The 24280-nt window shown below is 39.5% G+C and overlaps 2 protein-coding genes across 4 annotated transcripts in view; both read left to right on the forward strand.

Moving 5' to 3' along the window:
• The first annotated feature begins 59 nt into the window (after window positions 1-59).
• On the forward strand, window positions 60-16502 carry mnd1 (meiotic nuclear divisions 1 homolog (S. cerevisiae)). Its single transcript, XM_041933993.1, has 8 exons — window positions 60-188; window positions 961-1026; window positions 1701-1758; window positions 4383-4531; window positions 5794-5868; window positions 5982-6096; window positions 12936-12980; window positions 15385-16502. The coding sequence occupies exons 1-8, from the start codon at window positions 186-188 to the stop codon at window positions 15489-15491; spliced, it is 618 nt and encodes a 205-aa protein (XP_041789927.1). The 5' UTR covers window positions 60-185; the 3' UTR covers window positions 15492-16502.
• Window positions 16503-18058: 1556 nt separating this feature from the next.
• Window positions 18059-24280, forward strand: part of tmem131l (transmembrane 131 like) — a 33829-nt gene continuing 27607 nt past the window's right edge. For 2 of the 3 annotated variants that reach the window (XM_041934457.1, XM_041934459.1), the window contains exons 1-3: window positions 18059-18238; window positions 18972-19045; window positions 22558-22601. In XM_041934457.1, the coding sequence (XP_041790391.1) occupies window positions 18115-18238; window positions 18972-19045; window positions 22558-22601 (242 nt within the window). In that variant the 5' untranslated portion in view covers window positions 18059-18114. The remainder of the gene's footprint in view (window positions 18239-18971; window positions 19046-22557; window positions 22602-24280) is intronic. The other variant, XM_041934458.1, reaches the window with a different exon arrangement.

The raw sequence follows: 24280 nt of genomic DNA on the forward strand, positions 1-24280 counted from the left end.
GCGAAAGGGGAATTTCGGGGGAGTTTTGAACGCAGCACGACGGGGCTTCAGCGTTCCGCGGGAAATTTAGAATTGCCTGCTTCTTTGGATCACGAACATAACAACGCTAAATAACGGCATACAACTCAAATCCATAAACATAAACGTTAGTGTGTCAGAGTTGCTGGTCGAGCCAACACAACAAAATGGTAAGCAGATGTTCATCTTTACCAGCAGCTGATGTCTTTCAGAGACGCTTCCAACAAGTTAGCATTATCAAGCTAGCTCCAAGCTAACGGTAACTTCGGCTATATCGTTAGCTACCAAACGGTAGTAACGTCGCTTTACTATAGTTAATACAAAAGACTTTTGGAGTTATCCACTTAGCAGTGCGTTGCACATTTAAGTATCACAGGGACAATGTTCGACTTTATTCAAGACCTACGTAATAACGTTACCTAAGTTACATTAGAGACCATCTAGCTCATGTAACTCATGTATCATGTTCTCTACTGGATAAATACAATAACACATTGGCGTTACAGGAAAGGTGAACTTCTCTGTTAACGGTCAGGAGAGTATAATAAATAACAATATTAAGAAATAAAAACACGACATACTTGGATGGAGTTTGGGTAATTTTCATTAGCCAAGATTTCTTCCTCGCTGAGTGGAGAGTTGCCCAGTGCTGCGCCTAGCGGCCGGAAGATGTATTACAACAACACTAATGTAGACTCATACATGGGCCATAAATCGCCACCACAGGCAGCTACAGCCTATTAAACATGCGTAGTTCACATTGCTGCCATTATTTTATTGCATGCTAAATACGAGAAGGCCTAGCATGGACATGCGATCAAGCCCTCGTACAGTGTTTACTACCACTTCCATATCATGCTTTTGCTGTGTAATATGGTAGCATATCTGCTCCTGTTACAAGAATGATCCAGTCCTTATGTTACATTAAACTATCTGTTACAGTCAAGGAAGAAAGGACTAAGTTTAGAGGAGAAGAGAACTCGCATGATGGAGATATTCTTTGAAACGGTGAGTTTTGCCATTTCAGGTGACCACATAACGCTGTAATTTAGGAAGAACCATATCAGTACAACACAAGGCCTCCCAGCCTCCATGTCCCCTTTCAGCTTTCTTGATTACACTGTGACTGCATGGATTTTAAAAATAATCACTAAAATTATTAGTCAATATTGTCATGTGTTCTAATTTCTTTAACATAATTTGTTGATTTAATGTGGCTGATAATCATTAAGACGTGTAACAGAGACAAAAGCTAACATGCAAACTACTACCAGAACAGAAGTGGACCTGTAAAGACTTGATAGACTTGACTTGACGCCTCATGACATTGAGGTGTTCTAATTTTAAAAAACCTGCCACACAGAACAGGATGTTCTGAGATGAAACTTTGTGGGATTCTCAGTCTTTGATACTCATACACAGCATCTGCACACATGCCACGCAAATACTTTTTATAACTGAATTGGCCCCACAAAGTTGGATTTAACCATGTTAAAATGAGATCACTGCCAAACCAAAAATTTCAAAATGCTTCACTTAATTCTTTTTATGAAGCTGAACAAAAACATTTCAGTTTTCTGTTAAAGAGAATCAAGCAGAGATGTTAAAAAGCGCTGTTTTCTATGATGCTTTGATAAAGAAAAATTATTTTCCTTTAATATTTTCTCCTATCCTCTTTGTAGAAAGATGTGTTTCAGCTGAAAGACATTGAGAAGATCGCCCCTAAGACAAAGGGCATAGGTGAGTAAGGCTCAACAGTTTTAGAAGAGAAACATCATTAATACTGATTTATTTATTTGTTTATTTTTTGAATGGTCTGCCCACATGTCCAGCTGGTCAAGTGTTCAGGTTGGCTGCCTGTTTACAAAATATATGGTCTTTTTTTGTGTGTTTCCTCCACTGGTTTCTAACTAACTAAATTGAATAAATCTAAAGGTTAATAGACGTCACTCTATTATTAGAAAAGAAAACCATGAACGTGGGAGTTGAGTCTGAACAGGAGACATTAAAGTGATTTTGAAGGGAAAAACATAATGCACGACATTTGTCATGTTTTAGAACTCATTATTTTCATATTTACATACTGTTTTCATTAGCATATTTTAGCCCGTTTACCACACTGACCTCATATTTCATTCATGTCCAACCAACAGTCCAAAACTTTACTGGACTGATAATAAATGACAAGGAAAAGCAGCAAATCTTGACATTTTAGAAGCTGGAACCAGCAAATGTTTGATGTTTTTGCTTCAAAAATTACTGAAACGATTAATTGATTATCAAAATAGTTGGAAATTAATTTTCCTTTAATCAATTACTTGGCTGATCATTGCAGCTTTAGTCCAAGCTACTTCTTGTTACTCTTGGTGTAATGCAACAAGAAATAGTGCTGGAAATGCAAAACTTGTACTCTGCAACTTAATGAATTTAAGACAAATCAATGTAAAAATGTATAATTCTGGCAAAATAATTTGTTCTTAAGGACAGTTTAGACCAGTTATAACCTTGACATGACTGTTAGTGAGACCAGCAGAGAATTGTCTGTTAGTTTTGATACCTCAACAGGCAGATATTCAAAGAAACAAGAATTATGCTTTGGTTTAGATAAGTATTCACAGAACGATAGTGTGCTTGAATAGTAATAAATGGGATAAAACATGCATGAATACCAACTAATTGATGGTATTTTAAGGAAAATACCATCAGTTTATTTCAGGCTGTACAGTCGGTGTCAACAGACGTTGCACCCTCATGCATTCTTGAAAACTCTGTGGTGACAGGCTTGCAAAAATCACCATGACAACCAGAACTAGCTGTTGCCAACTTAGCTGTATTTAGAACGGGATCTATCAGTGGCAGTAATCTCACAGCGCAGAGCACTGTTGAAAGCTTTTGGTTTTCAAACAAAACATATTCCCCCAATGTCAACACGGAGCCTGACACTTTGAGCATCGAGGAGGAAATGTATTTTTTTAAAAAAAGAAGAAAGAAACGTGTATTTTTAAGTGCTAGACCCTGCAGAGGAACAAAACTGTGTGGTTCATGTTTGGGTGAACTGAGGAGGGATTTTTGTGTTCAAGTGGACATTAATCTGGAGAAACTGGATCGTGCTGCCATGATTGAAAGCACATGTTTTTGACCCCCTTACTTGGGCAACATGTTGTGACTGGTTGATGGGGGAAGGGGGGGCAACAAGAGCTCTGCATTATGGGCACATGTTCCTGTTGGAGGGAAGAAAATGTGAGAAAAGGGGCCAAGAGAGTGATCTCAACTAGACTAAAAAAGAGTGGTAATAGCTGAAAAGGGCTGTTTGAATCACATGAACAGAAGGGAGACAAATGGCTGTAAAGGACAGGTCTGAACTCATGCACATACAGAGTTTCATTAATCCATCCCAGTATTTTCCATTTTCGTTTTTATTTTTGCTGCCGTTCCACATCCTCTCAGGACTCGCGCAGCTCAGCTCTTAACATAGCTGATAAGCTCGCTCAGTTTCACAGTGGACCGGCTGAGCGAACGTGTGGGAGTATCACATTTCACCGCTGACACTCTTCAAGATGGAACTCCTGCTCTTGTACATCCTCTCATGTAATGTTCTCTCAGATAAGTATAAAGGGGCCAGATAGGCTGCTGATGTGTGGGTTTAGTTCTGTGAGCATCTGAGTGTTCAGCCTTGCCAGCAGTAAAAACGCGAGCCGGTGCTGACTTGTATTTTTTAAAACCCTCAGTAGAATGAAATATTATACCTAACATCATATTATATCGCCTCAAGCTGATAACAGTCACAACTCTACCATAAATGAGTCGTCCACAAATCTTGGACACTGTGTAAAACGGAAATAAAAACAGAATGCAATCATTTGCATCTGTTTACCACGTTCATGGAGTCTTCCTGAGCCCATGTAGTAATATAATTTATACAATCATATTGAGACACACACATTGTGGTGAACCTCGCTCCATCCTCGCTTGTGAACTACTGAGCCTTTCCAGGAAGCCCCTTTCATATCCAATCATGATGCTATCACCTGTTACCAATCAACCTGTTTACCTGTGGAATGATCCAAACAGGTGTTTTTGGAGCGTTCCACATCTTTCCCAGTCTTTTGTTGCTCCTGTCCCAACTTGTTTGAAACGTGTTGCTGCATCGAATTCAGAATAAGCAGATATTTACAAAATTCAATGAATGAGGTCAAACATTAAATATATTGTCTTTGTACTCTTTTCAATTTACACGGCGTCCCAACGTTTGGGAATCAGGGTTGTAGCATCACATCTGCTGAGAAGGCAACGTAATGATTGAAAATGGATGATTGTGGACCTTTTTAATGAGGAAGGTTTGCTCTCCTCTCTGCTGCTTTAAGCTCCCATGACGGTGAAGGATGTGCTGCAGAGCCTGGTGGATGACAACATGGTGGACTGTGAAAGAGTGGGTACATCTAACTACTACTGGGCCTTTCCCAGCAAGGCCCTGCACGCTCGCAAGCACAAACTGGAGGAGCTGCAAAAACAGGTGAGGGAACTCAGTTAAAGCCTGGAAATGGTTACCTCATGTCTCAAAAGCTGCAGATTTGACAGAAAATGAAAGGAGAAGATGGATTTTTAACAAATTTTAATGAAAGGTTGTGTTATTTGTGAGACACTGCTCACTGTAGTTTACAGTAAATGAAGTCAACATATGAATAAGCTCAGGCCAGAAAAGACTTCTGGTAATAGAAGACGAAAAAAAGAATGGGAAGAAAACGCAAATGAGCTGCTGATTATGGGCAAGTTCTTCTGAGTTTGTTTTTGAGTAGGTAAATTTAATTGTTGTGGGGGTTTTAATATTCAAAATAACCAGATAAATTCCTGGATAGAAAAAAAAGTGCGCTATCGATAACTTCAAGTTGAGAATCTGTCACGTTACATTCGGTGGCTTTTGTGCGACATTTGCTGTCACAGAAAGCGTCACTGCTGCTCGTCTCCGGACTTCTCTCTATCTGTTGTGTCCCAACTTCCCCCTTTGGCTGCATGGCAGACAGATGGTGTGAGGGAGGTGACTCCACGGAGAATGTCGGCCACCAGATTTCTGGGACAGAAGTTTGATGCTGTAGAGCAGCAATCTGTCACAAAATAATGACGCAAGCGTTACAATAGTACAGGCATGGATGACAGCAGTTGTAGACTCCTAATGTCGAATGTTATGGTTAAAATCATATCAGCTATCTAACACAGCAGTGTATTTTTGTGTGCTTGAGGTTACGACTGCTGGCTGTGTTAAGTACGTATGAAAAAGTTTAGATTACAACACGGCTTCTTTTCTTGCTGCCAAGTTAATGATAGAGCTTGCTATAGCAGTACAAATAACAGCACTGTAATTAGCGATTCATGCTAATAAACCATTACCCTTTAATGCCAAGATTTCAAAAGTGCATGCATACTAGTTAAAAGCTGCAAAAGCCGGCTTAGCTTCTGCTCGCTGGTGGCCAGTGTTGATCTGTTGCCTTTCAGATTGTTGGTTTGTCTCAGTAACTTTTCAACCACTTTTATTATATTTTTTATGCTCTTGTATATAGTTGATTTCATTTTGTATCTTTTTTTTATTGTCTCTTTGTTCTTTTTCTGCCTCTCCTTTTTCTTCTGCTACTGGAACAAGTAAATTTCCTCAGTGTGGGATCAATAAAGTCTTATCTTTAAGTTCAATAAAAGACTTTATGGCAGAATGCAGGAGAATCTCTTCCTTGGTAGCAGTTTGGTGTCTAATGTACCTAATGTAAAACTCCTTTTACTCTCAAGAATTCTCAAGCAAAGCAGCGGAAAGCGTCTCTAGAAAGCGCTGTGGAAAAAGCCAAAGTGGGACGTCAAGATACAGTAAGAATATTGTCAAAAGCACCTTGTACGGAAAAATCTATTTCATTAGATAAAATGAATAATCCTTGTTAATTGAGACTTGGAAATCTCTCCAATGATCCGTGTGTGTGCAGGAGGAAAGAAGCTCTCTGCTGAAGGAGTTGAAGGCTCTTCGAGAGGAGCGAGCTCAGCTGCAGGCCGAGTTGGATAAATACAGGGAATGTGACCCTGAAGTCATTGAGGAGATGAGTGAGTATGAATGCGACATGACTGGTTTTTCAAGTCAGCTCTAAGCTTCTGCGTCAGTCAATTCACCTACGATCACTGACCAGAGACATCAGACCACTACATAAACTCTGACTCTGTCAAACTTTAAATGTACAAAGACTCTAAGACAGGCATGGGCAAACTACGGCCCGAGGGCCATATGCGGCCCGTTACAAATTTTAATCCGGCCCGCCGAACTTGAAGAAATTATATCAATAAACCTTGTTAATGTTTTATTTTTCCTGCAATTCTGGCTTTTTCCAAATAGATGGCGCACTCTAGATACATTGAGCTGTGTTGAGGTGCGGCGTATTACTCCACGTTTGCGCTTTACTCTACGACCCTCAGCCCTTCTGTAAAGATGAGCGGAGCTAAGAAAAGAAAAGTGGACAGAGGATGTCCAGTTTTTAATCAGGAGTGGACAACTAAATATTTTTACTGAACACAGATCAGCTGCTGTCTGCCTGATATGCCAAGAGACTGTGGCGGTGTTTAAAGACGATGATACAGCAAGAAAACTTTGATGCGCTGGATAAAAAGGGAGACCAACAACACTGTTCCCCCTGAAATTAAAAGGACGTTTCTCCGTTGTGTTGTGTAAAAAATGCATCTGAAAATAATTTCTTCAATAAGCCTGACATGTTACATGTCCTGTCTGTTAAGGGATGCACATATGTGGTGCTCAGGTGTACGACGTTCTCAAAACCAAGTGCGCAAATGCAGCGCGATCAAATATAACGCGCTCCACATACTGGTGCGTTGTCACTGTTCCGTCCTCGCGCTGCTCGTTGTTGAGTTTTGGCATTAGGGATGATTGAATAGAAAGAGAGGACAGTAGACCTGCATCTCCTACCGTTTGTTAAATAAAGACAGTCAGGAGGAGAGTGATGATGATGATGTCCTGAAGGATAACACAACTTTCAGTGCTTTAAAATAATAAAAAAAAATATTTTAATCATTTAATTTTCAGTGTTTTAAGAGTCATTTCAATAAATCGCTCAGTTCTGTGGGACTTCAAAGACAGATATTTAGTTGAAATGCTTTTGTTCATTTTCAATTGAAATTAAATTACATGTTTTCTACATATCCCATGATATTTTATTTTCTCTTATGAGGTGGATTACCAAAACACTCCATCCATCTGCTCCTGGTTCGGCCCCCCAGTCAAATTTTAGAACCCTTTGTGGCCCACAAGTGAAAAAGTTTGCCCCCCCCGCTCTAAGAGTAAGAGTGCTGGTCGGAGTGACAATGTAGCCAAACAGCAAGTGCATGTAAATAATTTGCTGATTCATATCTAACTATTTAACGTTAAATCAGTTGTTGTCACTGGACTTCAAGTCTTTCAGCTACTGTAGCTAAAAGCTTGGAGTGATTTATGCTCTAAAAAAATCCCAGAGAATAAGATGGACTCCAACATCAGGTGGCTCATCAAGGAAGATGGTGCTATGTTTTTTTTGCATCCGGTGAGGATCTCTTGTTTAGAAGAGAGAGATAGAGAGGAAAGAGTTGGGCAACGTCCAAGAAACAAACCATTTGAGGTGGTGGTCTGGTTTCACACCAGATGATGAACATAAATTGTGCATTAGGAGCTGAATAACTTCAGTGCTGCCTCCCACAAATTGTCAGATATTGCATGAACAATTTCAACCGGATTTTAGCTGTTCAGCACATTACACATTCACAGTTATGGAAATGCTATCACTAGAAACAAATCCAAATCACCAGTTCTGCAATGAACTTGGCCACCAGTAAAAATCACCCACTCATAGAGCTAAAAAAAAAAAAAAAAAAAAAAACCTAACAGGACATGGAAAAACATAGTTTACACCCTCAGTTTCCCTCGTCACACTTCACTAAATGCTATCTTGGATGTTCAGACAGCTCAAAATAAGGCGTGAATGCATCCAGATACATTAAAGAGAAGCTACTTTATCCAGAGTCAGTGGTGACCAGAAACGTGTGACTGCATTCATATGTGGTGCAGCTGTATGAATGCAAATTCTCGCCTGACTGCAGTGAAGGATTGCCAAGTCAACGTTGTAGTGTGTTTATAGAACAACAGTCCATCCAAACACAGTGAAATACTGTTTGTTTGCCTGTGCCACACAACTTGGGGCATTACTTTGAGGCGCTTGTCACAGGAGTCCTCATCTCTAATTGTGCAGTGAAGAACAAACATATTTTTTCTGTGTAGCAGCAGGGTCATAAGTTCTCACAGTTAAACTCAACTGTGAACAAGGAAGTGAAAACACGATCACAAGTGGTCGCTCAGCGTGCGTTGAAGATGACTCTTACGTCAGCTTGATCCACAAACTGGTTCTATCTTGATACAAACGGTAAGAGTTAACGGTGTGAACCTTCCTGCTGAAACCGAGGCGCCTTTGACATGCATGTCTTGAGATCTGAGCCGTTTTAATTGCGGTCTAAATGAGTCTTGTAACCTCTGATCTCTCAGCCCAAAGGCTTTGGTGTTAAAAGCTTTTCAAAGCACCAAGGCCACTGGCTATGACTCATTTACAGGCTGTTACACATCTCCACACAATGCCACAGCTATTAGTGGCATTACAAAAATCCTCACCTGCCTTCTGTTCATGTTACAGCTGACCTGTGGTAAAGGGTGTGTGTTATTTTATGGACACATGTGGCATGTGTGCTGTCATAAAAATCTGGTCTCTTTACCTGCACCTCCCGATGCTTCTCCAAGCATGCAGCCAGTCTGCACACAGTGCTGCTGGTATTTTCCACCCTGTTATGACAATATTGTCTAGTCCTCTAATAATCACATGCAGGCAACTCGTGACTAATCTACTTGTACTCGTGAGACATTTAAAAAAAAAAAGAGTACATTTTGGGGCTCTGGTAGGTAACCAGTTAAGATAAACATTACGGTGAACTTAATTACATTCACTCAACGCCAAACATGTCTATGAAGACTGTCGTCTAGGTGACAGTCTATAAATAAGTACTGTGCCAAAGACAGCTGGATGAATGTCCAGGATATTGAGTTTTTGACACAGTACATGTAATATATATATATATATAATCAAGGCCAGGTTTGAAATGAGCCATAAAGTGTAATTTGGATTAAAGTGTAACTGGAAAGTGAACTTGGTTCACAGCAGAGCTTAAAGACGCAGAAAAGAAAAAAAAAAAAACGGCAAATCGAGGTGATCTTCTTTACTAGTGCGGCTGCCACACAGTGTGCAAGCTTGATATTCTCTACACTGTACGGCAGATAAGTAGAACAAAAAAATAAAATTAACTGTACTTTCTGCTTGGTGCCAAGCTAAAACCCAAAATGTCCTTCAACATTTTTATTTGGATCCTTGAGAAAAAACATCATGATGAGATTGTCTGCAGAAACTCAGCATCTGCTGCCTGTGATAAACTTATTGCCAAGCTTAATCTCTGCAGCAGCTGTTGGAGTCCCAATCCAAACACCAGGAAAGTTTTATTTTTTTTTTTTACGGCTATCTGAACGGAGTCTGAAAAGGTTTTTTTCCTCTTGAAATACTGACAAATTTAACAAAACATTAAAGCAGATTGCATTGAAGTAATAAATGTTAAGCCACAATAGTCATCTGAGCTTGTTTGGAAATGAAACAAATATTAGATGTTTATCTTTATTCTCAGGGGATATACGAGGAATCCAGGAACATCCTATCTATTAACTGACATCTGTGTGAACTCTTGTGTTCAGACCGCTCTCTCTCTCTGACTGGCAGTAATACGTGTTGATCTGGTAAAAGTAGATGATCCAACACTCACTGGTTCTGGCTCTCTCCACTGTAAGTTGAGTCTTTGGCGAAATATCTGATTCTCAACTATGTATATGCTCTGCTTCAACTCGTATGTGTGTGATAGACAGTGAAAGTTAACACATAATGCACCCACGTTGAATAGATACACCTAAGAGAGGAGAAGCTTCCTCTCACTTTCACTCACTTGTCTTTTGTTTTCACATTCATCGCTGTTGCCACTCACCTGCAGGACTTCTTCTCTTTTAACCACGTCACACACACACACACACACACACACACACACACAGACACAGGTTTGTTATAGATAACCATTTCCCCTCAGTGAAAGTCGTATTGTGCTCTGAGAGCTCAGAGTGTATGACATGATGTTATGTCTACTCTGAGGTGGTTGGACTGAGCTTGCAGGCTGGGCTCGGATCTGTTCATGCAGATGTCGTTCAGAGCGCACCTTTAAAGCAGATGTCTTCTGTGGAGGAATGTAACTATTGCAAGTGCATTTCTTTAGTTAAAACACTAATACTATAAAATGCTCCATATTTATGCATTATAAGAGTCCAAATTTATGATATATAATAATAGTGAGGGCCACAGCCAGCATTTTGGAAATGGTCCAAATTGACCTAGTTTGGGAATTATATGATAAATGCAATACTGGGTTATTTTATCTAGTATGGGTTGTATTCACTCATTGTTAGTTTTATTTTTCTATATTACTTCTGGGTTACTTACAAAAAATGTAAATATGGTTGTTTTGACCCAGTGTTAGACACAATAAGCACAAGTTTTACCTTAAACTGTCATGCATTTATTGATGATTGTACAAAACAGCTGCAATATAATAACAACCATACATTGTTTAAGTTTGGATAATTTTGGACCATTGATCCTTTTTATTTTGAAGATTTTGAATGATAAATAGTTTTGGAATATGAATAATAAAAATGATTGGACAATAGTACATAGAAACACACTTTCACTACTTAATTTTGGGCTTTACTTTCTAAAAGCTGTGTCGGTACTAAAGGGTCGTTCAGGGCTCAAACGTAAGGAAACCTTTGTTTACATTTGTTGTTACTCTGCTCTCATGAAGCCAGACCCACACCACCAGTTATCCTGTACAAATGATTACGTATTGGATGTGTCTGAGACGTCTTTTGCCCTGAGCATGTTTGACTGTGGTTGCCACACCCACGGATAACAATAAGATGTTATGTTCACCCAAGAGGTGGGATTAAAACCACCAAACACTTTGATGATTCCAACTGAAACTAAAATGGAAACACTGCGCTTCTCGTTAGATCAGACCGAAATACCATTAAAAGCACGGCCTTGCTCAGTCACATTACCTCTGAAAAATATTAGCACTGCTGCCGAGCGTACAGCGAACATTTTAATTCAAGCTGGATTGGTCGGGTCAAAATGTTCGGTAATGGTTGCCACACACATAATTTCAATTAGCTGCTGCGTTAACAGGTGGAGTTAAAAATCAGCAAACGAGGGTAAAGTGCAAAAAACAGCTCAAAGAAATTGCAGCAATATGCATGACAGGTGTGGTACTAAATGAGGAAACGCCAATCAGAGTGACAAAGTTGCTCATGAATTCGCACATCTCATTTATAACCATACTGAAGGGAGCCTTTAAAAGCACCGTATTTTACATTTTTTCATGATTATATTTCCTTTCCTTCCTGTTTCTCTTCCATTCGCTATAAATACACTGTGGCATCATTTTGTAGTGGAATTATATTGTACTATCTTGTGAATAATATTTATTTTGTTATATATATATTTTTTATCTGTTTATTTATGCAGTTTAAAGTTACAGGGACAGAACACATTAATAGACATTTCTGTAAATGTGCTTGTTTAGCCATACAGGCTAATTTTCACCTGGGCAGGTGTAGTGACAGCTACAAAAGACACATGAAGTACATTAAAATAGGAACAGCAATACTGTACATATAGCAGAGCACACTTCATAAGAACACATAAAACAAGGACAACAACACGTGTCAGTTGTTTTCTGCTTCAAGCACTAAGGTGTGGAAGAACTAAGCCATGCTAAATCTTAAAGACTAATTTGTCTCAGATTATAATTTCTTAGAATGTAACAATGATACCAATAAGATATATTGTTTTATTCAATGTTTCTCATTTCCACACATTTACAGTTCCAGCAGGCAAACCAGAAGTCAAAGCTCAGTGGCAGCTGCTGGTCTGACTGGTGATGGTTCAGATGTTCATGCATTCATGTATCCAAATTCTCATCCATAATGTGAATTCACAATGTCTCCAGGTCCATGAGTCAGAACTTATTCAATTCAGTCCCTCCCACCTGCAGCTGCTGTTTATTTTTGTGGATATCTTTTGTTTGCGCTGTGTCATTTAACAATAAAGCAGCGAATATTAGCTGGATTTTAGGATGCCGGAGCCTCAGCACAGCAGGCAAATAAGTGTCTGTTGATGGCTAAAAAAAGTTATATTCATTTCCAGGTGGACAGCAACTTAGCGATGTTATCTGCTGTTGTTATAAGGATTCAGTTTTATGGGTCACCTTAAAACATGAGCTATGCTGTTAGAGCGCGTTGTTCAGCTCTGTCAGGTCTCCAGAACTAGCACTGCAGGGGGGTGTAGGCTAAACTTGTCCACTTTACTTTAGTAGTAAATAACCACCTGTTCATACAGTATGGCTGTAGCTATCCAGTCATCACATCACTGACTACTTTCCTCCATAAAGAATATTATTTGCTGCTGATAAACGTGAGACACAAAACATACGCATACTGTGCAGCTCCAAATGGATGATGATGTATCTGAAACGTGACCACACAGTTCAATGAAGTGTAACCCATCACTTTACTGCTTTTGAAATGTCTTCGTTGCTTGTTCAGTCGGCGTCAATAAGTTTTAATCACAGGCTGCTGCCTTGTTTTGAGCAATAATCCAAAACTGACTTTAATTGATTGCAAGTAGTCTCTTCCTTCCATTTGCGTAAATAATGATAATACTAATAATTTACTCTAAACACACATAATAATGCATATATATTTTGTTTTGCAGGAAAGTCAAACACTGTAGCAAAAGACGCTGTTTCCAGGTGGACAGGTGAGTCATCTTATCTTTTGAATGCATGCGCATGTAGCTTTCCTTGTTTTACAGTATAGTAAATTGAATATTTTAATATGGCTTCATCAACACAGTTACTGCAGGAAGCTGTTTCTGAGTATTCAGTACAAAAATGAATAACTATGGAATCGCTGTGGCAGTGCTTATTCCGTTGATTCCACTTTAATGCTTTCAAATTCACAAAGTCCAAGCTGTAAGGGCACTTTGTTTTGAGCATGCCACCTCCCAGGAGTCAACAGTTAGACTCTGTGTGCATTGGTTGACCTAAGCAGTAACCTTGGAGACAGCTGACCTTTGGGGGTCATGGTAACCAACCAGGCCTGTGGTGTTTTGACTCTTTAGGTCAACAAAGTGAGGTTGTCAGTTACAGTGGGCACATTTTTTTTGCTTTACTTCCTCACAATTATATTCATTTTAAGAAACCATGAGTCATATCTGCCTCTTGCAGGACTTGTACTTCACTCTGGGCTGGACACTACTAAACAAATAGACATGAGCTAGCAATGAGCATAAATGTGTTTCCTCATAGTACTGAGCACAACTGCTGCTGTAGAACAAGTGCAATGCATTTTTTTTTTACCACAAGCTGTGATGTTCTCAGCTGTTCTGTTGCAACTAACAGCACCAGAATCACCACTAAAATCAACACAGCAAAAGCAGATCGTGCCTGCATCTTTATGCACCTTCGTTTTTGTACATATATTTTTTAAACGTCATTGCTGCCGTTATTTCAGCATCTAGTCGATGTTGTGTGGCTTTAACCTGCAGCTTTGTCACACTGAAACACACCCACAGATAAAGACACAGACAAGCCCTGACACAGTTAATCACATGCATGTTGTCACATCTCAAGTGGAAGGCATTGCTAACAGTGTGATTCAGAGTTTATTGACTTAAAACACTTGATAAAACAGGCGCTAGTCTACAGGAAGCAGTTTGATTTACTTTCGGTTTGTCTCTTCAGTCACCTCTAAAAGTCGCTTTCCTTCAGTTCATTGGAACTCATTTTAGATTGTAAAATAAACTGCAATACAGAGAACAATGAACAATTATCATTTCTTATCACATCCATGTAGACTTTTCAATAGGCTACTTGTATTTATAAGATGATGAAACTGTGAACAGGCCTTCATGCTTTTATTTCAGCGCAGCCTGATTATTGCAACTCGTTTTTCTCCGTCTGCAGCAGAGACTCTCTCGTCTCTACAGTTAATCCAAAATACAGCCGCCAGGATTTTAACAGGTGCCAGAAATTACACAGTTATACGTTTTTTTTTTTTTGTTGATTTCAAAATTTCACTTATCACTTTTAAAGCCCAGAACAGTCTGGCCCATAGTTACGTTTCTGACCTTTTAGCTCCCTGTTTGTTGTCAAGGGCCATGGGGTCCTCAAATGCTGCTCTCCTGGTGGTTCCTAAATCCAGCCTAAAAAAAAACCAAAGGTGACGGAGTGTTTGCTGTCAGGGCTCCTAGACTCTGCAACAACCTTCCAGAGGAGACTAGGACGGCTATTTCTTCATTCAAGTCTCCTCTTAAAATGCACTTTTATAGTCTAGCCTTCCTCTGATCCTCCCACACCATTTGTTTTTCTTTGGTGGTGTTATTGTTTTTATTGTTGACACCTTCATGAGTCCTGTTGTTTGTTGTTTTTAGCCTGCAAAGCATTTTGATAAATAATAAGATAAATAAAGGTTTATTAGTATTATAAATGAAATAAAATGACAGCAGTTTGTACTACAGTCAGTAGAGCGCAGTAAAATGGAAATAGACTGGGCTGATTATGTGTATCATCATGGATTATTAATCGAATCAAAGAATTTGCAAAGGAGCTAATGTGAAGCTAGTAAATTAGCTAAGTCAGTTTTGCAAATATTCCACCTCCTCCTGCTGGTTGAGGGAAGGTGCCAAAAATTCAAATAAAAAAATGAATGAATAAATAATCAGAATTAAAACACAATTAAGGCTCAATCAGTTCCAGACACTCACATTCCATCTCACGCAGCTCTACCTGACAGATATATGGAGTCTAATCTGCAGTTTATCTGCAGGATTTGGCGTACTTTAAGACCCAAGATAACCCACCACATTCACCCTAATTGCCCAAATCATTTTCAGGTGTGGGAGATGGTCACTGGTGGGAAATGTTCTGTGTTCAGGAAGTAATAACTAAACTTTTGCCAAAACAGCATTGAGGAAGTGCTTCAGAGCAGTGAGACAGATGGTTTGTTCTTGGCCTCAACCGTTGTTCTCAAGTCCAAGAATATTCACATAATCCCAGCCTGTCTGTGCTACGATGTGTCTGTAATACTATAATAACACCGGAGGGGGGAGTGCATCCGTGTATTTCGATTCATTAAACAAAGATTTCAATTCCTGTTTCCAGACAATGTTTTCTCCATCAAGTCATGGACAAAGAAGAAGTTCGCCTTTGATGACAGCCACATTAATAAAGCCTTCGGGATCCCCGAGGACTTTGACTACATGGACTGACTGCCAGCTCCTCTACCAGAGTTCATGGCCTCAATAAGGGAAAAATAAGTAGTTAAGCTTCAGTTTGAAAGCAGTATACCTGGTCTCAGCAGTTCTATCTTATGTTCTGTGGATCAGAGTTAAAATAAATGCACCAGGGTTCATATTTGTGGTGGCCTTTGAATAAGGATGGCTCTCAGTAAGCTCTCAGTGGCGGATGGACTTCATCAGCAGATATGTTGCTTTGGTGCAACCAGAGAAGAGAGGCACCAACCATTCGAGGCTATGAGGGGTGACACAACCTAGCAGCCTGACTTTTGGGACACCTGTTTGCATGAAAACTGAGAGCCCCAAGTTGATGATGGAAAGGAATCAACACTTAGCACATCTGTGCAGCCAATGAGCTAATTTATATGGTTTAAACAGATGGTTTGGAATCAAATGCTTGTGCACTTTTTTTTCCTATGTTTTATTTTTGCTTGGAGGGGGCTTCTTGTTCTTCATTCACAAAGTGCATTGGGACTAACAGCAGAATTAAATTACAGAGGACATGTTTAGGATATGTATGCAAGTGCTGTAAATATTTAAAGTACATTTACTTTTTGCAGGACCTCTTTTCTCATGTTGCAAATAAAATGTCCCTCTGAGTTTTATAAGCCATTTTATGCAGTTGAATTCCTTCCAAAATTTAGGGTGCAGTGTATAAATGTATTCACACAGGGTCTCCTATCTTCTGTGCTTTCATTTCTTTAAAAACTGCCACTGGAAAATTGTAAACTCTGTCACAAAAGCACAACGTTTTTTTCCCAGAGTTGCACACTCACTTTCTTTATGAACAAACAAAAAAAAAAAAAAGGAACACTGTCACGACATGTCGAGAATGACTGCTGCCCAGCTTATTTTCCTCCCTTTTTCTGTCAAACCAGATGCAAAACAGGTAGTTGTGTGTTCTGTGTTAACGCACTGACCTAGTTGCCATTGTGTCTGGCTTTGTTGATTTAAATTTCAAATGTGCTTCCATGCTTGTTTTACTCATCAGTTAGCTTTCTTTCCAGTAGAACAATGATATGCAAACACTGCTTGTTCCCTGTTGATTTATTGTTTGCTTTTTATTTATAGTTTCTTAATGCAACTAATTATTATCTGTAAGCCATTCAAGAGGAACATGTTAGTACTAAGAGTGGTAAATATACATGTTGTATATGTATTGTAGCAACCCTAAGCTTCTGATTAGAAGTGCACTGTAGCGACACTGATCCAGCAAGAAAAAAAAAGCCCATATGCGTAGCTGCACTTTTGTTTGGTGGAACTGACACACCCACAGAAGAGAACCTGAGTGTATGTTCATGTGCGTACCTGCCCAACCTGTCCCAACAATGATTCATGAGTCTGACATGCTGGATGTCAAAACTCTCCTAGAAGGCCATGCACAGTTTTACCTCGCTGTCACTAACTTAAAGACTACAATGCGATAATTATGCTGACTTAAGACTTTCACTTAACATAAGTACAGCCCAAAGGAAGGATGTTTGATTATATAACACAAAACTGATGCATAGATAGCTTTTATTGCATGTGCCATCAAGGAGAGCAAATACAAATTTTAACTAATTTAATAGTGAGTTAAAAATCTTGCATTCAGGTAGTATTATCAAGCCATCTAGAGGCTGTGTTTCTAGAAGTGGTCACACCCCAAAAAGGTTGCAAACCAGCAATTTAATCTTTAACAATGCATTGCATTTTATTAGATTGTTTTATGCTTTTTTATTATTATCATCTTAGACTATAAAGCAGCTCTTAACTATAAAAAGGTATACAGACAGGAGTAAAAAGTATAATTTTCTTCCTTTAGATGTGGTGGAGTAGTAGTATTAATTAGCAAAATGTACAAGTACAGTACTTGAGCAAAGCTGCTTTCCACCACTGAATAATGTCTACAGGTGTGTAAGGTCCAGGTGTTGTAGGAAGCATTCAGATCCTTAGCAAAAGTAGAGGTATGGAAAAACTGAAACGTGCCATTACAAGTAGAAGTCCTGCCTCAAGTAAAGGCATGCAAATACGAGGAAAACGTACAAAGTATCAAATGAAAAAGTACAGGTGTTATACTACTCCATATCACATGATTAGATTATTATTACTGATGCATTCATGTGTGCATAGCATTTTTATGTGGACTTGGTTGAGGTGGACATAATTATAACTATTCAGTAAACTGTTGTAACGGTGCATCATAGTTTATAAACTGAATATGTTTTGTTTGCACAATCTTAATCTGAAAAGTAACCAGAAACTGCAGCTGTCAAATAAATGTGGAGTGGAGTACAAGTACAAAGTGGCATGAAGTAAAAATACTCAAGTTAAGTATAGGTACCTCTAATTTGTGCTTAAGTACAGTGCTTGAGAAAATGTATTTAGTTTCTTTCCACCACTGTAGGGTTTTTGGTTTGGTTTACCTTCAGCAGCAGACACGTAAACAGCCTTGTTGTAAGTGACAGTGGTGTGTGTCCGCACAGTGCAGTGTGGTTCAGGAGGCGGGGAGGGACAGAGGGAGGGAGCCGCTGCCGCCGCCGCTGCTGCTGCTTGGTAAGAGAAAGAAAGACCAACGCAGCGAAACACAAGGTAGGCTGCTAGCTGAGAGGGCAGCATGGCGGGGCTACAGGACTTCCAACAAGGCAGCCACTGTCACAGGAAAACGTGGATCAATATACTACTAGGAATACTGCAATTACTTTTACCTTGCGTACAGCACGGAGGGGCACAGCTGCAAGGTTTGTACTCACCTTTATTTTTCGCTTAGGTGTAACACGACCGTTGCAAAAAAAACGTGAAGTTAGCTGGACAGACTTGACAGCAGACGGTATACTGGGAAATGGGTGGCAAGCTAAATTGTCCAAACAGCATTTAAAATCAATTTGGAGAAAAGTAATAAAGACATTTAGCCACATTTTGTTTTTTTTACTAAAAGGGAAGAGGGTTGTAGCTATTTTTTTTGTCACCCTGCTAGTTCATGCTAGCTCCCAGTTCCCTGTGCTGTTTGGTTAAACGGAACGATAACTTGAGCAGGCAGGGAAGTAACGCTAGCGTATTATCGGGACTTAAAACGGGCATTTAATCGTTATTGTTGTCATTGTAATAGAGCTGTAAAAGGTCGCGGACTGATTATAGACAGCTAAACAGACGTGTGTGTTACTGCAGCAGCAGGAGAGGTGTTTTCCAAGTTCGTTAGCCACCGAGCTAACCGTGCTAATCAGGCAGCTAGCAAACAGCCTTTGTCAGCCTGCCGAAGCGAAGTCATTTCCTCACTTGTCTATGTGGTTATCATCCACGCTGTTTCGGTTGATACATTTGTTATAACCAGTCATAATAACGAAGGTTGGAAGTTTGTAGTTTAATTATTTTGACTGCGTCAATCTGGTGCACTTCCAATCGGTTGTCTCTTCCATGTTGCCCAATTTCCAACCTAACATGTCACTGTTAATTTAATTTCTTGCTCCCACAAAGCTCTGAGTCAGCTGTCCGCCAGCGTGGTCGAAGTCTGGCAACCAGAGGATGCAGACCCGTTAGTCCCACTTCAGGTAATCATATTTTTTTTTCATTTGTGTGTCTGGAGGAATTGAGAGTGTCCATATGCAAAACACAGAACATCATCTTTCAAATGCAGCCAGATGGATGAGCACGTGTGTGGTTGTGTGCATTTCCATTGTGTTTGCCTCCACTTTGCAAGCAGTCGAGTTGTGCATTTTTCATTTGTTCGTGTGAGGAGATATCAGGGCCCTTACACGACTTTGTGACCATACTGCTGTGCAAATGTAGTTTTGTAGCTAGTATCCAAAGTTCCAAAACTGAAATGAAACCAGAGCGGGAGGCCACCTGCCATGTGGCTCCTCCTTATTTTCTTTTGTACATAGTGTCCATTGTGGAGTTCAGTCAGTAGTACACACTGAAAAGCATGGTAGGAACGAGGCAGTATGAATGATACTGTACTTTGCAGCCTCTTTCTGTGAACTACTTTGCAATTATTTCCTGCTTCTGTAGATCAAAGGTTAAGCTGTTGTGCAGGATTTGTCTTTTATGCTCTGAGTTACCAAATTTCCAAAACAGCTTCAAGTAGGCCTGTGTGATGATTATGCAATCATGGGGCAAGAACAGCACACACAGCAGCAGGAGTGAAGTGTTTACTGATAACCTCTCATGAGGTCACCAGCTGACTGTCATGTTACCTGAGGGGGGTGTGGCATTTTCTGCAGGTCTTTGTTAAAGAATGTGAGCAGCAGAGACAGTTTGGTTCAGGTAAGTTAAGTGATAGTGCACATTACACCAAAGCAGTTTTGAAACATTTAAAAAAATATCATAAAATTTGTGTTTGTTTTTCAAAGATGAATGGTAGACTTTTTTTTTATTTGATACATATAGTAGCACGGATGCTACCCACAAAAATGCTCAATTGATTGATTTTGCAGCTATGTTGCACAAAGTTTTAAAATGCTTCTTTTGCAATCTGCACACTGCCATAATTACCATAGACATGCCCAGACCAGAGATAACAAAGGAGGAGTTGATTCAACACTGAAGATAATTCTTCGAGTTTGTTGGATGACTAAAAAAAAAAGAAGGGTTTAAAGAAAGGGGTTGTGTGTGTCAGTGTGTGGATGTGTTTTTTCCACTCATCCCTACCTTGCAGACCCAATTGGCAGATGGCAGAATTGTTGACATTGTTAGGTGTCATGTTTAGATAGGCCGCAGTGAATGGAGTGGCTGTCTCAGTTACATGGCCTATGTGAAATAGAGCATGACATGGGTGTCTTTCTTCTATGTTCCTGTGCTGCTGGTGGTCAGCTGGTTAAGTAGCACACGGTATGTTGCTGTGGGCACATTGAAGTGGTGATGCAGGAGATACAGTGTCTTATGTCTTTGATGCAGAGCACGAATCAAATCAGGTATCACATTTGGGCAGCAGAGATCGTAACTGAGCACATATTGTGTGCATAGCTAGAGCTTGTAATTGCTGACGTCTTCGTCTAATGCCTGTTACTTGTTATTTTGGAAACATTGACTTGTGTTTTGGATTTGACTAAGGATTGTGTGTTTGGACTGGCTGCAAGCCGAAAATAGGTGGCTTCCCCTTGTGATTTTTAGATTAGTTCAGGTTTCCATCCCTTTCATCTGCCTATTTGAGAGTTGTGTTGTGTAAACAGACCCTTGTCGTAAATGTTTTAAATCCCTACATTCATCTTAAAATCCCTGCAACTAGAATCCAGTTCATTTACAAATGAATATTCCTCTTGCTATAATTGCTCACCTGCTGCAACAAGCAGGAACACAATATGTCATTGTTGTGCTTAATCAGCTGGAAAATCTGTTTTTCCTTCACTTAAGCCATTAACTTGCCAGGTTTCAAATGTGCTGGAGGCATTTTAGGATATAAAACAGAATCAAAAACAACAATTGGAAATTTTCAAGCTGCACCCAGAATCAGTTTATCAAATTAATATCACAGTATACGCGATAGAGTAAATTGTCTTTAAGTTTAAGGAAAAAAGAAAAGAAGCCATTAAAAGATCATAAATATAGATATTAATGTTTTTTGCTTTTCCAGCAAATTAGATGTCTGATAAATTGATACCGTCCACAATAATGAAAAAAATCCAATTAAAAATCCAATTAAAATCCTGTAAATCCAATATTGGCTAAACCAGTCCTCCTCTTTGATGTTAAAGGGCAGCTGCTGCATTTGTAGAAACAATACAGCATAATCTTTACTGGTTGACAAATCTTTGTCATCTCTGATCGTGTCATACACCCCAACCCTTGTTTAGACTACAGTGCAGACTATAGAGCATCGGATGTCATGCTTTTAAAGATGACATTGTAGCATCTTGTTTCCTATATCATGTCCTCCATTGGTGTTATTTTGAGGTGTGATCATGAAGCCATCATGTAGCCCTAAGGCACCAGATTGTTCCTATGGAAACTGTATGTTTTGCGTTTGAAGACACCAAAGCTTATCTCTTGAGACCATACATCATGCTCACAACCTACTACAGTGTAGTTAACACAGTTGGTACTGCTGTGTTGTAATTTTCAGTCACTTAGATTTAGAAAGCCACGTTCAGTAAAATACACACACCATGTGCGTGCTCATTGTTCCTGGTTTTCATGCAGTACTGCTGGCATGTGTCCTTTGAAATGTTCTGCTGTGTTTAAAAGGATTTCCTCAGGTCATTGTCAAACTGAGCCTCAGTTTGCAAATTTAATGAAAATGCAGAGAAGATTACACACCATTGTCACACAAATCGGGGTTTGATCCAAGCCACGTCATTGTGACAATGACCAGTCAGTTACCAAGTGCGCTCCTGGTCAGTTTTCACCCCGAGAAGAACGCACTTAAACAAAACGCAGCACAGCATTATCTAATGAATTAAAAAAAAAAAAAAACAAGTATGTTGAAGATTAAGAAAATTGAAAAACCAAATTTCAGCAGTAATGTCAACAGTATCTAGCGCTGTATCAAATTGTGGCCTGATCACCAATTGCACAAATTTCTTTTTGAGTGGTCTCCAATCTTCAGAAATGCTGTATTCATTCAGTAATCCCAAATGCACAGTGTGAGAACATGTAGATAACAACAAACTGGATGGTCATTGTTTCATTCTGAGAACTACGGTATACTCTGCCAGCACTGGCAGAAATTGCTGCCTGCTGTCTAACCCTCGGAGTCAGGGTGGAAAAGATGTAATGCCAGTTTTAGTTTCCCAAAGCAGTTCCAGTTTTCTGCTTGGATTTCCTAGTTTATTTACAGTGAAATCATATTTCATGCAAAGTAAAACCTTCGACATTTAAAGAAATAGAATACAGATGCATCGTGAAATGCATGAGGGTAGTTGGTGGCATATCCATGAGCATCAAACCTCTTGTTTATGAAAATCATCGCTGTAGCCAGAAGGCTGTTTGGCGTACCAGTAGATTTACATCCCACAGAGCCTCCTGATGTGGTTGTTTCTAGGCCACAGTGTGAATGCAGAATTAATGGGTTGCAGTTAAGTGTTTTGACCATATTGACTGAAATGTATTTTTCTTTCATTTTCAGGTGGAGAAGGACCGAAGAAAAGATGGTCTTCCATTGGAAGACAGGTAAGCTTTTTTAGTTATTAGTAACACTAGATGAGAAGGTGTAAAACACGTTTGAGCCATCTTACTTTGCAAGTTCCAACATCAGCCAGAGAAAAACATACATTCAGCAATTTTAGAAGAATATCTAGGCTCTATGTAAGTTGATAAAAGGTTTCCACCTGTTAATGAGTGGCATTTGGGAATATGTGGAGACTTTCCACCAAGCCACGTAATTACCAACAAACCCCAGACCAGCATACAGATTGCATCATACTGAAGTGTTTTCTCCTGTATAGAGCAGACTCGAATTATACTGTGAGACACAGGATGAAAGCAGGGCTGTGGCGTGGGTTTGGTTTGTGAACAGCCCAATGGAAAAACAAGCATGTTGTATAAAAAGAAATTCTCAGACTTAATGTGAACATATTCAACAAATTATAACATATAGCAGAGCACTGTTCAATGGTTTGTTTAATATGCAGAACAAAACTGTAGCTGTAGGGTGACATGTTTTTGTTCACACAGACAAATGATGTCTTGTGGGTTCAGTGTAATAGGACTGACAGTTTCTAAGGCTTTTAAAAGTCCTGCCCTGTATGCAGGCCATGTTGTTTATGTTGGTGAGTGAGGGGGTGTGTGACGGAGAGAGTTTTGGGGGCGTGTGTTAGACAGGCACAGAACCAAATTCCTGACTAATTTTAGAACTCCTTGAAAGAAAAAGGAGAGGAGGCCTGTCTTTCCCAGCTGTTTTTGTTCCTGCAGAAAATTGTTTGGAAAATACGCGTTTGCAGCGAAATATCAACAATTCATGGTATTATTTAGTAACAGCTTGCTCAGAAAGAGAAATGTTTTTAGTCTTCTTAAATATATAGATTTTAAGTCATGCATATATTCTAGCACTTGTGCTTGCTTCTGCTCCTTGTTTATCTTTCCAGAGAAGCAATGTCAGTAATGTAAAGAGCCCAACCCATCATATACCTAAACTGGCCTTGCCTAGAAGTTTGTACTTCAACAAATTACAGTTTGACTGACTTGCCTCTGCAAGATTTTTGTAATTCTTTTTGTAATGATTTTAATGGTACCTTACCTCTGAGCTATGGCAATGGCATGATATTACATAACTCAAGATGACGTTACGCAGCTGTGGTAATAATCTCTCTCTCTCTTTCTCGATACACATAAACCTACACTGTTGCTTTGCTAGCATTTCTATAAGTTTTTAATATCCAATTCCACAATTCTGTCTGGATTTTCTTCATCGCGGAAATCGTAGAGCCTGACAACAGTAAGGGGAAGCCATCCTTGGAACCCGATTGGAAAAGGCACAAGCTTTCAAAAAGTACTGGCAGGTGATTGGATGAACCATCAGTGTATCACTGTCTATTACATGCTAACTTCAATCAATCAGTTCAACAAACAAAATGATGTCGCAGGACTCTAGCTAAAGGCAGTCGGGAGACGAGCGTAAACATCTTCTTTGCTGAGAAAAGCCTTCAGTGCCATTTGCTCTTCTGTCAATGAAGAAGTCCTTTCTGATATAAATGGTGCTATTGCAGCATCTAAGCTAACCTCTTTAGGAGCCGTCATTGTTGTTCAGTAGTTAACTTGAAGATTCTCAGCTCCATCCAGCTGTCTGGCAAGGTAAACTGTATGTAGGGGCCGCCTCTTACATGCAACTCTAAATGGCTGGAGTACTTCCT

The sequence above is a fragment of the Chelmon rostratus genome, chromosome 3 (assembly GCF_017976325.1).
Source record: "Chelmon rostratus isolate fCheRos1 chromosome 3, fCheRos1.pri, whole genome shotgun sequence".
Lineage (NCBI taxonomy): Eukaryota > Metazoa > Chordata > Actinopteri > Chaetodontiformes > Chaetodontidae > Chelmon > Chelmon rostratus.